Source organism: Cupressus sempervirens, chromosome 11, assembly GCF_028749045.1.
Source record: "Cupressus sempervirens isolate cs-2001-9-10 chromosome 11, ASM2874904v1, whole genome shotgun sequence".
NCBI lineage: Eukaryota > Viridiplantae > Streptophyta > Pinopsida > Cupressales > Cupressaceae > Cupressus > Cupressus sempervirens.
Window position 1 is genome coordinate 458,669,086 of NC_143128.1, and position 17,107 is coordinate 458,686,192.

At 35.6% G+C, this 17,107-nt stretch overlaps 1 protein-coding gene across 1 annotated transcript in view; it reads left to right on the plus strand.

Moving 5' to 3' along the window:
• Nucleotides 1–17,107, plus strand: part of LOC149530377 (Thioredoxin family protein) — a 162,451-nt gene that overhangs the window by 40,668 nt on the left and 104,676 nt on the right. The window contains exon 2 of the mRNA XM_089811594.1: nt 9,520–9,587. Coding sequence (XP_089667720.1) covers nt 9,520–9,587 — 68 coding nt within the window. The remainder of the gene's footprint in view (nt 1–9,519; nt 9,588–17,107) is intronic.

Sequence of the window (17,107 nt, forward strand, 5' to 3'; positions counted from 1 at the left end):
ATGCAATGAAATAGAACGAGATTGAAAACTTCAACTTGTTATTCAAAGAGCCAAAAGAGGAGGATTGATAGGTTTGAAGAAAAGTTCTCCTCCAAATTTGAATCCACAAACAACTATGTTGACTCCTTCAACTTTGCAAGTAATGGATATTGATGAGCATTAAATGGTCAGTTTTGGAGAGGTATGCGAAAAACGTGGTTGTTAACCTCAAATACACAAACCATTTATTGCTAAAACCAAGTGTCAAGCTGTTTTTTGTAAAAAACATGGTCTCTTGCTGTTATTATATGTAACGTTTTTGGTAATGGAGATAAAAAAACGTGATCATGAATAGCAAATACTAGGTTAGAAACCCCAAAACGACTTCTATTTGGGTCAAAATGTGATCAAAATGCTCCAAGAATGGACGGTTTTCATCAAAACTTGGCTTCAAAATGTCACAAAATGCATCATTTCTTGCGTGGATTTGGACACCATATGGAGAATGCAAAAACAACTCTAGTATCATAGATTTCAATCCATAAAATGGGCGAATTTGGAGATTTTAACCAAAAACATGTTCTTGAGGAGCAAATGCATGGACGTTTTCCCCTTGGAAGCTAAAATCGGGTTCTTAGAATGCATTTGCATGTGTCTCATAGGCAAATCGCACTCTACGAGGGAGATTGCATGTTTTAAAATGCATCAAACTCGACTTCTTATGCAAATCGCACTCTAGGAGTGCATTTGGACGTTTTAAAAACTTGTATTTTAGCTTCTAAGTGCAAATCACACTCTTGGAGGAACATTACATGTTTTAGAATCTTGTTCAAACATGCCCATAGTGCAAAATCGCACTCTCCAAGGGTCACTACATGTTTTAAAAAGACTCTAAGATGCAAATCACATAGGAGACCCATTGTGTGTTTAAAAAAAAAATCATGCATTTTCATGTTTAAGTGTTTTTAAAATTCCTTTTTAGTGCAAAATCGTGGTCTCTAGAGGCATTTACATGTAAACAAGTAAATAGGTTGAAAAACATGTATATGCACAACTTAAATGATCAATTAAGCACGTGTGTAATTGATTTTACAGGAAATATCACTTAATTGAGTCAAAAATAACATTTACACTATATAGTTTAATTACTATGTGCAAATATCATTTCAAAACGTAATATTCAACTTAGATGTTTTAAATAAAACATAAAGTAACTCAACAATAAATCAAAGTATATAGTTAATAAATTCACTTAAGTGAAAAATTGAGAAAACAACTCAACATGAAAATATAATGAAAAGTGCACTATAGTCACTTAAGTGATAAAGTAACTTAAAAACATAACATAAAGTGAATTTATGTTATATTTCTCAAAAAGTGAATGTCAACATTAAAATATATCATGATTTTTTTAAAATCATCCAATTGCACTTGGAGAGTCCACTTTTTGGGCATTGAAATGGTCATATCTCTTGATTGCCAAGTTTGATTAAGCCCTAAGATAGACTGAATTGAAGGGAAAACTAAAAGCAATGATTTGAGCAAAACCAAAAGATCAAAAGCAAACAAACACACTAAAAAATGCGGAAAAAGACGTTGAAGGCTTCAAAAATAAAGCATAGGCTTAACAAATAGAAAAGCTAGAAAGACTTGATGAAAGTCTTCAGTAAAAGGATTCATTATATCAATTAGGGTCAATTGGTCAATCAATGTCTACCAACTAAATCATGAATCTACTCAGAGAAAAACGAAACTAAGTTGAAAATGTTTTGTACTGTTACCTACATTTTGTGGTGACAAAATACAGGATGACAACAATGTATGTGTGAATCTGTTGAGACAATTATTGTGTTGGTGCAAGAAGTGGAAGACTGTGTTGTAGAGTATAGGTGATAGTGTTTGGTGGTAGATTCAACTTTCATTTCTTATATACTAGTTATTTGCCTGATTGTATTGGTAGTGCGCCTTCATTATATTTCTGGGTATTCAATCACACTAGTAGTGAGCCTACTAATAGTGACCCAAATTGCAATGAGCATAACCAACAATAAGTCTCTTTTAAAAATCACCTTAATCAATGTCCACCCTAATAGGTGTTTCATTTCTTGAGAATTAACTTCTTCGTGGTTTTTCTCAGTTTGGGTTTCCACACAAATCTTGGTGTTCTCTGTTGTAGGCATTTCTATGCTTTTTATGTTTACATTTTATGAGGATGATTAATGTGCTTAACTGATAAATCAAAATTTATTATTGAAACTATTTATAAGTTGATAAGTAGGAGATAATTTCCACAGCAAGTCAAATTGTGATATTGCTAACAAGTTTTAACTGTGTGCTTTTGAGTCAAACTCATTGACCCTTATTTATAAGTTTACTGACAAAGAAGAAGTTTTATAACTTGTGTGGGAATAACTGATTCACCCCTCTCTCAGTTATTTGACCTGTTCAACAACACATGGTGCATATTCTACATTCTTGTTTGATTTTCCTCTCCAATTAATGAAGAAATTCTTATTTTTTGTCCCTAAATGAGGTTCACATTATGTTTTAGTCAAATTTTAATGAGTAGTCGAAGGTATAATTTAATGTCAATTATATGTGAGAATATGTGCTCCCTTTTGCAAAGCTGGGATCTATTTATGTTTTGGACCTTAGCATTTGTGGTTGGTTAGCTATGCTCCTTAACAAACTATGTAATAGATTGGATTTTTTTGTTACCTTGGTGAGTTGGAAGCCTAGCTAGGAAAAGGACAGGAGAGTGAGTTGCAACCAAGTATTCTGAAGGCAATCTTCATCGTCTGTTTAGAAAAGGATCTCCATCACATAAAGTGAAGGCATAAGACATTAAAGTAGAGAGATACAAAAATAGATATAGGCGATGAGAGGACAAATAGAATAGAAGATGGAATAAAGTGTAGTAGAAATTAATGGTGTTAAGAAGGTTTTGTGCAATGTTCTACACGTAAAACTAAAATTGTACGGTATACCTGATGAAAAGAACTTCTAGAAGGTAATATAAGGAAACACTTATTACATTCTAAGTTGTCTTCATTGTCTCTAATGATACCTTTAAATGGCTAAGCACTGTAGTTCTGTGGAAGCCATCACAACAACATCTATTCTTTTGTACAATGCTTCCTAGTGACTTGTCTCTAGACAAATGAGTGATGGGGGGATCTTGGGAATCTATTGTGCCTCAGTCAGCTCTTGGGTCCTCCTGGGTATGAGTAAGAGATTGCTATGGTGTCTTTGTTGTTGGGTGTTCATCTCTACATTGGAATAGGGCATAGCCACAAAACGACCTCTATATGCCTACCCATGAATGTATTACTTCCAAGTTGTGAGGTTGTAAAAGTGGCAATGCCGTCTTGAATGCTTTAGAGATCAAAAGTTATCATCCAAACTCCATGTAAACATAATGAGACAAGAACACAAGTTTTTAAGGTATTTAGATTTTGGTAAAGGAAGGACTTTATAGTTTGTCCATAGTCGGATCCGTTCACACTGGGATTACATCATACATCAGAGGATAGGGAGGGACCCCTCAATAGATATGGTTGTCATCTGCTACAATTGTGTGAGTCTTCGGCCTTGGTGATCCTAAATGGCCTCTCTTGCCTACCTGGCTCTAGCTTTTTCACTTGCTGGCCTCATTATGGGGGTGTTAGTGTTGTGAACTAATCCCTCTTCTACAACTCTTTCATTCACTCCATTTGTCACTTTACTATATCTCGCCATCCCTTGGCTGACCACGCTTTCCTAGGCCTCTTCATCCATGCCTCCCCCTCACCCACTCCCCCCTTCCCTTCCCCTCTTGAGCCGCCCCCACCAACACCTCCATCTGCTTTGATGATGATGACCAGGAGCTTGTCGCCCTCAATCTTAGATGGCTCATTCCCCTTGACTCCTTCACTGCCAATGGGTGCGCCTCCACCATGTTCGACTGCTTGGCCATTGCCCTTTGGGAGTCCGCTCTTGTTTCCTTTTCCCATTGCATTACCCCTTTAGCCCTTTATTACCAAACGCTAGAACCCCTACCCTACAAAGTTACAAACCAATGGTATAGTGAGGAGTGTAAGTCCTTCCACCGCTCTATTCGCACAACACAATACATCCACACCCCCTCATATACCTAATTTAGACTCTCCAATTACCACTTCCTTCGCCATAGAAAAACTTCTTTTCATCTCCATGTAGTGTAGATCCCTTTGCACCTCACTCTTGCAGCTCCCCAAGTCCTAGCGCACTGTTCCCCCTTCAGCACTCCCTCGTTCCACCCTTGACATTGGCTCTATGGCCTCTCACACCTTCACCTTATACAATATCCCTGACGAGCCCCCCATTCAGCTCACCCCCCACCCCACTACCATTTCTTCAACATCAGTAAGGTGGTTAGATCCATGAACAACAACAGGGCAGCAGATGAGGATAGGTTCCAAGTGGAACTCTTCAAGCTTGGCATTATAGCTTTGGACTCCTTTCTCACAGTTCTCTTCAACAAGGTGGTTTGCACTAGTTTTCTCGGTTGTGACATATTATTCATCTGATCAATACACCAGAGTGTTGGAATTCCGACAAAAACCCAAGCAAGTAGTCAGACGAGGATACAATATGTTCTTGCTGCAGACCGTTCTTGTATTGTACTTTTGTGGTTCCTTAGACCCTCTTTGTAATGCCCTGCCTGAAGATCCTTGGAACAAGGATTCAATACAAGCCAAGATTTTTTTTTTTAACAAGTATGAATGCACATGACAACATCATACAAGGATCACAAAGATCACAATGAAAGACTTCACGAACAATCCCAGCAACCAATGGATCTCCATACGCCACTGCCTAACTGACATGACCAAATTGAAGAACAAAAAACCAAAGGCGACATTAGAACACAAAATCTCCAATCTATTAAAGCGTTCTCCGAAAAACAACAGAGATGCCACCTGTTTTTCACGTGAGAGAGAATTAACAACTGATAGTCTCGCACGAGAAAGTACACTGAGCCATGCGAGGAAACACCATCTTGTGCGAGGAAGTGCTGGGTTCAGCAGCCAAAAGCACTGTATTGGTACTAAGGTTCGTGCGAGGAAGTGCCAGGAGCCACGCGAGGAAATGCAAGGCCTTGCGCGAAACTTCCACAATCTTGCACGAGGAAGTACAATCTCGCGCAAGGAACCACAACAACACACCAGAAAACAAGGAATAAAAAGCTAGAAAAGATGATTCGTCCATACCGGGGAGTACCGGTTCCACAATCGAGGCATAGACACTCGAATTATAACAACTGAAAGATAGAAACTGAATCTAACCATCTAAACATAGCAGTGAAGGAAAAGTATTGAAAGCAACATTGTAATGTACGAACACAATAAAACTCATGCTTTGTTCCTCCCAACCATAATAGTGTCATGAGACCTTGAGGTCCTAGCCATCCCCCGTGCGTAACATCCCAAACTACCAACTAGATGGTCGGAGCTATCTTATGAGGACGTCACTACTAAAGCGTAATAATATCATAAGAACAGGAAATCTAACATGCTAAATCAATGAGCAAGAGATACTCTAACTAAGCAAATCTCATCATCTAATCACATGCTAAACATCATAATAACAAGAAATCTAACATGCTAAACCAATAAGCAATAGATATTCCAACTAAGCAAATCACATCCTCTAATCATATGCTAAACATCATAATATAGGAATGCGTCAAATAAACTAACATCATCTAAACATGATATTCAAGCATTCCAATGAAAGCATAAATCACAAGAAAGCATACTTCGAAACGCGAAGTACCAAGTGAAAACATCCAACAACGGTCGCACTAGGACAATAGACCGTCTCTGTACACTGATCCCCAACAGTGGTGAAGGTAGCCATGCCTCCTAATCACGTGGAACTCATAGGTCCACTCCCGCCGTGCTGATGGAGATAATGATCCAACCACAAACACACATAAATCAAACGTCCATGGCTAACACTCATGCCAGACAGTAATGATGACTGAAACCAAGATCATGAAACAATGCAAGTACTACAGGTCCTAGTCAGACACTCAAAGGGTTACTATGTAGGGGCTAACATCATGGAGAGTCGCTTGGCATCACAAGGCCCAAGCTCGGATCGTGCGATTCAACTCCTCAACAGAAGGCTCTCGCACTGTGTCCTCAAACTTAATTGGGTGCTTACACATTTTATTATCACTTAGTGTTTTATTTAGTTATCACTTACTTAAAACTTCTTTTGCCAACCCATTGGGCAATGGTCACCAGACTGCGAGATAGAAGCCCCCTCCATATGCTACCCTACCCTACCCATGCTCATCCAACGATGAGTGCCCGTAGGCATGCGTATTCCCAACCCAACCCCAAATGATCATAACTCTCGGAAGTACCATGGAAGATCAGGCCTTGCAAGTCACCCGAAAAATGCATGCACACGTGCTCGTGTGTGGCACACCACCATCATTAAGATCATATCACAAGGATTGGATGAAAACACAAGCAAAATATCACTCAACCGAAAACAACTTGGGAGGACAGATTCTACACGAATCCCAAGAACAATAAAACCATACATCATGAATTCACTCAATCGGCCTCAATCTTGGAGGATGGATTCTACACGAATCCCAATGATGCAACAAGAGCAAATATCATGGACTTACTCAACCGGCCTCAATCCGGGAGTATGGATTCTACACGAATCCTAGTGTCCATGAAATAATAACAAGGGTCCAAAAGAAACAAGAACACCAGGTTTACAATCACTCAACCAAACACAAAGTCAGGAGTACAGATGCAACATAAAAGTGCAACAGTGATCCAATTGGCATCCCAACGGATGATCTAGGTCCATGACCAACATCATGCCTAGAAAAATCGAGAAAACATGGCAGTACGCAAAACAAGGTAAAAACCCCAAACTTGAAAACTTCAAAAATAAAACCCATTTGGTCTTAGGGCACAAAAGCCACGAAAATCCAATAAAATCTGGGTTTGGAGTCCATATGCAAAAACGGCCAGCGTAACGGTGCAAAACCCCAAACCCTCATCCCGAAGAATAGGGAAATGCTTGTACCCGCCCAATTGGGTAGAGCTAGCATACAAAAATGGAGGGGAACACTAGTTCTTAGCCTCCTAACAAACGGTTACAAAAAAAGAAGTAAAAACGAAGCTGAAACAATAAAATGGGAGAGCCCTACCTCGCAGCTAAAAGGGCAAAACGAGAATCTAAACCATAAAATAAAAATCCCACAATAGTCGAAAATTGTGGCAATCCAAGGTTTCCTCGAGCTGGATCCAACGAGACCAATCTTGCAACGATCTCACGCCCGTAGCTCCCATAATGAACAAAACAATAATTCCTCATGATGAGGATTTTGGGTTTTACTCTCAAACTTTCTAATTCAAAAGTGAGAAGTGAGGAATTAAATTTCTTTTTGAATACTTATTCACTTTTCGATTGAATAATGGATTAGGGCAAATAACCAGGAGAACTAGTTAAATCCTAAATCAACCCAAATGAAAACAAGCTATTCCAATTAATTGGAATTCATCTATGGCAAAGTTGCCAGAAATAAAAAGTTAAATAAAATAAAACCCGAAAACCCAAAAAGCAAAATCACAAAATCCATAACAATCTTGCGACAATGCGAACCTTTAAATGCAGATATGCTTTCATTGGTCTAATTACATAATGCAAATGAGTTTGGATTTATCAAATCACCAGAAGGTTTAATTTAACATTTAAATAAGATACGTTGACCATACAGGGACGACATTGGTAAAATATGAACGACTGAATCACACTCCATGTGCCACTGTCACGGATATAAATCCTACACGCTAAAACATATGATCAAGTGCAATTGCATATAATAACATAGCCAAAGCAATAAATGCATTAAATGCCTAATTTAACCATTTATTCAAATATACTGAAATAATCCATTTACATCACTCACGTTCGCATAAGGCATATCAAAGCAAGGATGAAGTAAATCACCATAGCATTAAATCCACATATAACCAAATTAGAGATATGTCCAAATACTGGATAACCAGATATTATCATAAAACATACTGTCATCTCAAAATGGCATCAACATGCAAATATGATCAATTGCACAACATAGTAGTATAGCATCTATGATATTGAAATCAAAGTATAACATCTGACCCTTAGGTCATCTCAAATGCAGAAATAACAACACGAGTACAAGTATCCCTCGGATCAAAATATAACAAGGTAAATATCCGTAGCACATAACCAAAGAATCCAACATGGACAATTCATTTCTAATTATTTGAGCATTTAATAATGGTTGTTTAAATAACATGAAAAGACACTTAAAATGCATAAGCAAACACAGTCATAAACATGACTAACCATCTCAGGGTAATCACAGAACAACATCATGATACCTCATCGATCTTGGTAACCACTGGCACAAACCTCAGCGAACCATCTACCAAATCATAATCTCGTAAATCAGCCATAAGCATAATCAAAGAAACTAATACAGTTAACATAAATCCAATCACCTCAAGGGTGTAGACCACTCACTAAGCAAGATCATCAAGGTTGCATCCATTATGATTACTTACAGAAATCAAACGGAAGAGGCACTACACTCTTTGTGGTCTCTTGTTGGACATTAATAAGTTTATCTTATCTTATAGTTGATATAATGAACAAATTCATCGAAGCTGTTAATTATGCCTTATCCAAGAAAAATACAAGGAAGATCTGCTTGAACAACATTTTATGTTGAAGACTCTCAGACTTGGATTTTATTTTTCCCTTCCATTTTTCTCTCTTTTTTTCTCACATGCACATATTAATCTCTATGCAGACCTACCCGGTACTACTTTCTTGAATTTACTTTAGTATTGTATGTTGCAAAACTTGTAGAGGAAACAGCTAAATAAAGTTAACATCATAAGATTTCCACAATCCATTTATAAAAACGAAATTTTCTGTATTTGATTGTATATGCTTTTTTACCATCAACGTTTCGGATCATACTACATGATCCATCATCAGGATGTGAAAGATCAGGATAATAGAGATATGAACAAATATTGCCACAAACTAAATAAAGATTGAACAAATATTGCCACAAACTAATAGCCTCTGTAGGTTTTTCCAATCTTCATGTAATTATTCATGTAGAAACGCTCAATTTCTAATGTGATTTCGAGGTCTTCTTATATAAAGACATGCATATGCACATGTCATTTCATGTTTTTGTCAAAAGTAGCTGGTTTCTTCCTTATCTCACATATATTGGCATTTCTTATACGTTTAGGTCTAGATTATGGCATTATCAGCCTTGCAAAAAAGTAATTAAATTCAATTTGTAGTTAATCAATTTACTGTATTTTGATTACAAGAACACCATTATAAGAGGTCTCCACTCAAGTCAGTTCTCATCCCTATTCAAAATAGTAGTTTATGATGCTACTGGATTCCCCTTTGTTGATTGTTGATGAGTAAAGGTTTTGTGTCTGAATTTTATCTGATTTGTTGTGGCAGTTATAAAGCATCTTGGGTGCGGGAGTCAGAGATTCCACCAAATCAGTACACATTTCTTCAAGTTGCAGGTGATAACTGTTTTTAATGAATATGCTATTATATTTTAGTTTATTACAGAAAAGTTCTCCTGCAATGATTACAAAAGCCATAGCTCACTTCGTAAGATTCTGAATTGGAGCCAAATAAAAGATCTCGGTGCAAACTTACCAGGGTATTAGTTTTCTTTACAGTCAATCTTGTACATCCATCTTACTACTTCCAGAGTTGGATAGCATTGGTATCTTTTATATCAGATCATCAGAATTTTGCTTCTGATGAACCAAATGTCCAGCAAATTCTCAAATGTCTTGTTATTAAAAATATTAAACATTTACTGAAAGGAGCTTCAGAAGCTTTTTCCATGCAATTTCATTATTTTTAGTTGGAGCTGATGGAGAGTCCCCATTTGCATGTTACAACTAACTACTAACAATTAATATTAAAATTTGATGTGAAAGGCAATTTCCAATTGCGTTTTGGAAAGGGTATAATCCCCCGAGCTCTCTATTTGTGTAGATTTCATGATTGCATGCATTGAATAATCACAAATTCTTTGGCATATTGAGTGTTTTAAAATGTCATTATATGAGAAGGATGACTGTAAGTTTTACCAGATCCTCTGCAAATAAATATGAATGTTTCATGTACATTTATTACTTGAGAATTTTTTCTGGTATGAAGGCATGAAGTATCTTGGTATTTTTGCCAATGGGACAATTTGGAAATTTTTGATTTATGCTTTGTTCCAAAAATCCTAATATTATAATCTGACTGACATGGTGTCTATCTTTAAGTTTTCACATGTACTTCAATTTATGACAACACAATCCAAAGGACTATAAGCTCAGCTAGAAAGGAAGCTTTTTGTTGCTTTAAATTGAAAAGATATTTTGCTACATGAAACTTGATCTCCTCCTTTTCTATCTTGATCACTCTTTTTCCGTCTTGCTTTCAATTTGTAGCTTTGATGCCATCCCCTATAAAATTTTTCTGTTAAAAAAAAATACGTTGTTGATGTTTGATGAAGCTGTTGCCACTGAAGATGCTGCTGTTGAAGAAAATGTTACTGTAGGAGATGTGCTATTGGAGACAATACTACATCACTTTGGCAGAAAAGGACAAAAACACTTGTAGTACTTTGGCTGCTTGACAGCCACCACCCAATTGTATGGCCATTAAATGCTTCTGAAGGTCCATTCTTAGCTGTGTGGAGGAAAGAGAAATTTCATACAAATAAAAATAACTGTAGAATGAATAGGCTTCTTTCATAAATGATGTTGCAAAACAAACAATTAGTAAGGTAAGTTTCACATGTAGGTGCTGAAGGGTGAGATAAAAGAATTGGGAAGGGAAAAAGAGTAGCTAGACACTGACCTAGCTACAGCCTACACCTTGGCCTTGGATTTGTTAGCTTGTAGACTGCCAGCAAGGGTTTATGCCTTGCACTTGCCAGAGCACTAATATAAGGTCCAGTCGGAGATTATTTTACTAAGGCAGTCATGGGTCTTGAGCTAGCCTAGAATATTTTTCAATGCATTTTTTCCACAAAAATGAATGGCAGAAATCAAATTTGTCAATTATATGTTTATAACTTGATTATGGAAAGTTAAACTTGTTTGAAACTATTGTGACATCACACGTTGCTCCATTGCAAATGGGGACCCTTAATTGTTTGCTTTTTAGGGTTTTGTTTTAACTTTTAAGTGTTCCAGTTTCAGCCTTTGGTCTCTTGCCCGTGCAAAGTTTAGGAGTTCAATCAAAGTTTAGAGTTTTGCCAAATTCAGGAGTGTCATTAAAAAGTAAAAGGGTGTATTCCAATGCCATAGAGGAGTTCAGAAGGGCCAAGGGACAAAGATTAATATTGCTTGAAGTCAATTCTGACAACTACTTTTTAGGAAAATTTGCTTTTGTTGCTTTCTAGAAAGTTTCATTTTTGACACTTACAGGCCAATCGGGGTTTATTTTTTATTTTTTTCTGGGTTTCTTTTTTGCTTTTGCTTTTGTTTTTGTTTTATTTTCAAAATTTCTGTTTTAAAAAGTTTTTACTTTGGGAAGGCTGAAGGTTACGTCTGCAACTGAGAAAGTGAGAAATCACCCAAGTGCAAAATTCCTGTTTCAACACCAAATTCGTTTGGGATCACAGAAAAAGCATGGAAAGTGTAATAACCCTATCTGGTTATAGCTCAACAAACACCAATTTCTTTTACTCTTTAGTTGTTTGACATTTCGTCAAACACTTGGCAAGAAAACTCTACCACTACTGAAATGAACTGAACTGGTTCTTAATGCTCAATTGAATGATCTTATTGATTCTTTGTAAATGGTACTTGCAATTAACTTCATAACAACATTTGCACTTAGTTATTCAAATTCTGAAAATTACAGATCTTCTTGGAAATTACCACAATAACCTTTGCAAATTTATTCTTTCATCTCTGCTAATGGATTACTTATGAATTCTATACCAGCACAATGATAAATGCAAAATCCAACTTCCTTACTGTCTTTATTGAAATAAACGATTTGCAGATTACAACTTAATTATTAAAAGAAACAAAGAACCTGGTAATGTCAAAGAAACATCCAGCTCCCCTTCTATCAAATTGTGGGCCTCCCTAATGTAATCGCAGCCTGTTAAGAGGTGAACACATGCCTCAATTGGATGAATGCCAGTCTCTAAACTTTAAATGCGGGCTTCAGTAACTGATCGCAGGGCATTAACCAGAGAAGACCCTAAACATGTATCTAGATACCTCCAAAAATTGATCGCAGGCCATAGGTGATTGATCGCAGTCCTGATTTAATTCCAATGATTGCTACAAGCGGGGTATTTGCAGCCATGTCAATGATGTTATCAGCTCCCAAGAACAGTATAGTCAATGCTAGGAAGTGCAGAATTAGTGCTAGCAGATCACATCACAAACTCCCAGCCTTTGGGTGTAGAAATATGTCGGAAGCTGCTACAGGAAGAATGAAAAAGCAGCCCCAAACAAAGCACAGATCAAACCCCCAAATGTATTCTCAGAATGATATAAAAACTTCTATGATTTTGAAACACAATTAAAAATTATTGGTATTCTCCTTAGCCACAACAAATACAATAGGAGATGTGGCCAATTGTATACCTCAGCACAATTGCCAATACAATCTCAGAATTTAGAACCCTTATACCTCAGCAAGGGCACAAAAACCAATAACTCAGAATAGTCACAAGGATACAAAAGCAAATAATATTCAATCGATGGTTTTCTCATCAAATTGGCTTGTATTTATAACCTCCAAATGCCCATTTGTTTCCAAAATGTAACTTCATTCAAGAATCTTCACCACCCAACATTAATTAGAAGCTTCCATTAGATTCTTTTACTTCACTTGGCTTATAATTAATTAAATAAATAGCCCCTTCCAGTGATAACCCAATCCTCAACTTAAGTGAAATTATAACTTTATAACTATGTTACCAAATTCTTCCTTGGCAAACCCAAAGTCTGTTCCCATTCTTGCAAAACTCTGGTCCTTATCATATTCTTGCAAAAGTTTGTCCAAATTTTGTTAGACGAACCTGACACAAATTTTGCAGTTTCTATGGCAATTGCCAAATCTGCAGCAGGACCCTGGTTGAATTTTACCAAAAAATGGAATTTTTTTACTTTGTTAAAAAAATTTTTGGTCAATCTTAAGTCAATCCAATCCTCCAATCCTAAAATAGACCACAAAAAGGCTACAAAGAGAAAACATATGCTATTTGGACTAAAACACTAATCTATATATATGGTGGTGTATATTGCTACGTTGCTTTATTATTAGCATAGTGTTGTATGAACTGATTTTCTGTTGCATACATATACGTATACATATCATACATACATACATATATAGAACATACTTTTTTGTATGGACGAACCCAAAACGAATTCGTACTCACCCCAAAAAAAGCTTGATCGAATTTCGAACTGCATCCGAACCGGCAAATTAGCTTTATAATAAGCCATTTAATGAACTAATAATAATTTGGCCACTAAAAATATATTAACTCCCAAAATACTCATCATTTAAATATGTCATCTAAATTAGGAGTCACCCCTATTATTTCTTCATGTGACCAAATGCACTTTCCAAAATTAGAAAGGGTCCATCTCAATCAACACCCAACTTACCACAAATAGTCAGTACACAAAACTAAGCCCAAACAATTTCTGATTTAAGCCAAACGAAGACCAACTTGTAACTTACCGAATTGTGGAGAAGATAAGACCCTCCCTAGCCAAGCCATTTTCTTAGAAGACCCTCTATCCACAATAATTAGCCTACGAGGATCACATTAATAGGCTAATCCCTCAACCTTTGATGCTAGAAAAAGAATGGGCATATTAGAGAAAGTTGTGAAGATTCTTGATTTCAATCTGGACAAAGTTGTTAAAATTCTTGTTCTAACATCAAATTCGTTAGAAATATTGGAAATGTTAGGAAAATCTATAGAAAATAACACTGATATAAGTGTGCAAATTACTGAAATTTGGCTGTTTGAAACAATTAGGATCTCTTAAAATCTAGACTATCCATTATAATTTAAAACTCTTAGAGACCTAAACTCACTCTCAAACATCTTGACAATATGTGTGTATTCCTCCAAGCTTGAGATTCCTTAAGTCAACAATAAGTGTTTCCTATCATAATACAATTTCCTCCTATGATTCTTGTCAACACTTCTAATGAAGGTATATGTCAGATTGTTACTACCAAAATTACCTTCTAAAATGATTATCTCTAAGTAAACACAAAATATCATGATGTCTTCAACATAAGTTCTGAGATCCATCATAATCTATAATGTCACATTTCATAATGTATCAACCTAAGGTATCTAGTAGGGGTTTTTTTTTATGAAGGTCACGTAATGTTATAATGACTTGGAATGTGATCTTACACACATCAATTGAGAAATATTATCAACTGAGAAATATTACAGGAAGCCAACATGTAGAGTGCTCAAAACCCTATTAGCCATTATTTTAAAAATGTATGATCATTAAATTACCACAAAGGGAAATATGTGCGAGTAAAGTCATGAGGATAACTGTGATAAGATGTTAGATTTGGGTAAGCATTGACCAACCATGTGGGAATTTTAACTAGAAGTTACATGTTTTATTGAGGTTAGCACCATGTAACCATATGCTTGATACATTCAGATGATTATTTGATGATGAAAATGGAATTGGAGTTTAATTAAGAATCAATGGATGAATTAGATACTGCATGATATTTGAAATGCGATTAAGGTTATAAGAGAAGTAGGGTTTCTAATTTAATTTCTTGTGTTTATTTTTACGTACATTGGGATAAGTGAATTATGTGTTAAGTGGAGATTGATGTCAATAAGACAGTGTACGATGATTGGATGCTTGCATACACCCTTTAAGTTGAATTATGTTTTGAAATTAAAATTTATGTTGATTTAGCACTTAGGATAAGTATGATTAGGACCTCATCTATACATGTTGATATCTATATCTTTGGATGTTCATGTTGATAATGTTGATTGAATTAAGGAGCTGACATGAATATTTTATTGTAAAATTATGTTGATAAACTTTTACATGATGTTTAAATGTTGATATGCATCATATTTCATCTCCTATAACTTGTTTCAATAATGAAGCATGAAGAACTTGATGTTAGTATGCGCAGGGTATTTTATGATGAAATTAAATTCAAATTCTGGGAGAGTCCATTAAGTCTTTGGAAAATGTATGGAGTTGCCAAATTTAATCTCATTACTTAACAACTTTCTAATGCATTGATTCCATTCTTCTTTTCAATTTGGTCTTTTAAGGATCCTTTAACGAATTAAGTAGAGTATGCTATTGTATTGTGTGAATTTGATTTAAAACTATTGATTTATTCCAATGAATTTATTCAAGCAAATCAGAAAGAAACCATGAATTACATGTATCAAATTGAGTATTGAGTTGATCATGAACTTAAGAATCCTTTTTACATTTGAATTTAATTTCATCATGAAATACCATGGGCATACTAACATCAAAGTCTTCATTCTTCATTACTGAAACAAGTTATAGGAGATGAAATATGATGCATGTCAACATTTAAACATCATGTAAAAGTTTATCAACATAATTTTACAATAAAATACTCATGTCAGCTCCTTAATTCAATTAACATTATCAACATGAACATCCAAACATATAAATATCAACATGTATATATGAGGTCCTAATCATACTTTTCCTAAGTGCTAAATCAACATAAATTTTAATTTCAAAACATAATTCAACTTAAAGGGTGTATGCAAGCATCCAATCATTGTACACTATCTTATTGACTTCAATCCCCACTTAACACATAGTTCACTTATCCCAATGTACGTAAAAATAAACACAAGAAATTACATTAGAAACTCTACTTCTCTTATAACCTTAAACACATTTCAAATATCATGCAATATCTAATTCATCTTTTGATTCTTAATTAAACTCCAATTCCATTTTCATCATCAAATAATCATCTAAATATATCAAGCATATGGGTACATAGTGCTAGCCTCAATAAAACATGTAACTTCTAGTTAAAACTTCCACATGGTTGATCAATGCTTACCCAAATCTAACATCTTATCATGGTTATCCTCATTGGTTATTGTAATGTCCCCATTTTGGCTAGCATCGTTTTGCATGCCAGATCAGTCTATCGCGGACTCTCATAGACGGGTGGTTGTGATGAGAGTCATTCTGGCATTTATGTGGGGATTGGATGGTTTATTATGCTCTTGGAGATATTATTTATATTTTATCATTACTTCTTATATTGGGCCTACATGTTATAATTCTAAGTTGAGTTGCACTTTTTATTTTATAGAGTTATTTTGTTATAAAAGTGCATTATAATGGGATTTTATGATGGATGTTTCTAGAAGTTCTTAGCAACTTCTTAGAAAAGGATGCTTCTAGAAGTCCTTAGTAACTTCTTAGAAAAGTAAATAAATAGAGGGCTTGGCCTCTCATTTGGATATACGGGAGTTGATAATTCAACTACATCTTCTATGAGCATTTGTGGAGCTTGATAGTCTGCAAATATTCAACATAATCCTTGAGAACGATACCTCTCAAGAGATTGCATAACTGAGGAAGTGAAAGACCTTCTGAAGAGTTGCACTTTGGAAGTAGTATTCAACCATTTCAAGTTGAGCTTAATTTGTATATTCAAACTACTTGAGGGTTTGAGTTTTTGGAAGCAGTCCGAAAAAGTAGTTCGAAAAAGCACAGCAAAAAAGAAGATCCGAAAAAAGCAAGTGAAAAAGTAGATCGGAAAAAGCAAAGCAGAAAGGCAGCATTGGAGAAAATAATTACAGCCATCTACAACCAGGTTCCTTTGTTAGCATTGCATTTTAGGTGTTATAAGTTTCAGCTGTAAGTATGCATTATACCAACATTATCATTTTTGTAATCCATGTAAATGCCAAAAGTCTTGGCCATATTTCATGAGCATTGTATTAGAAATTTCATTGCAATTAAGGAGATAATAGTTG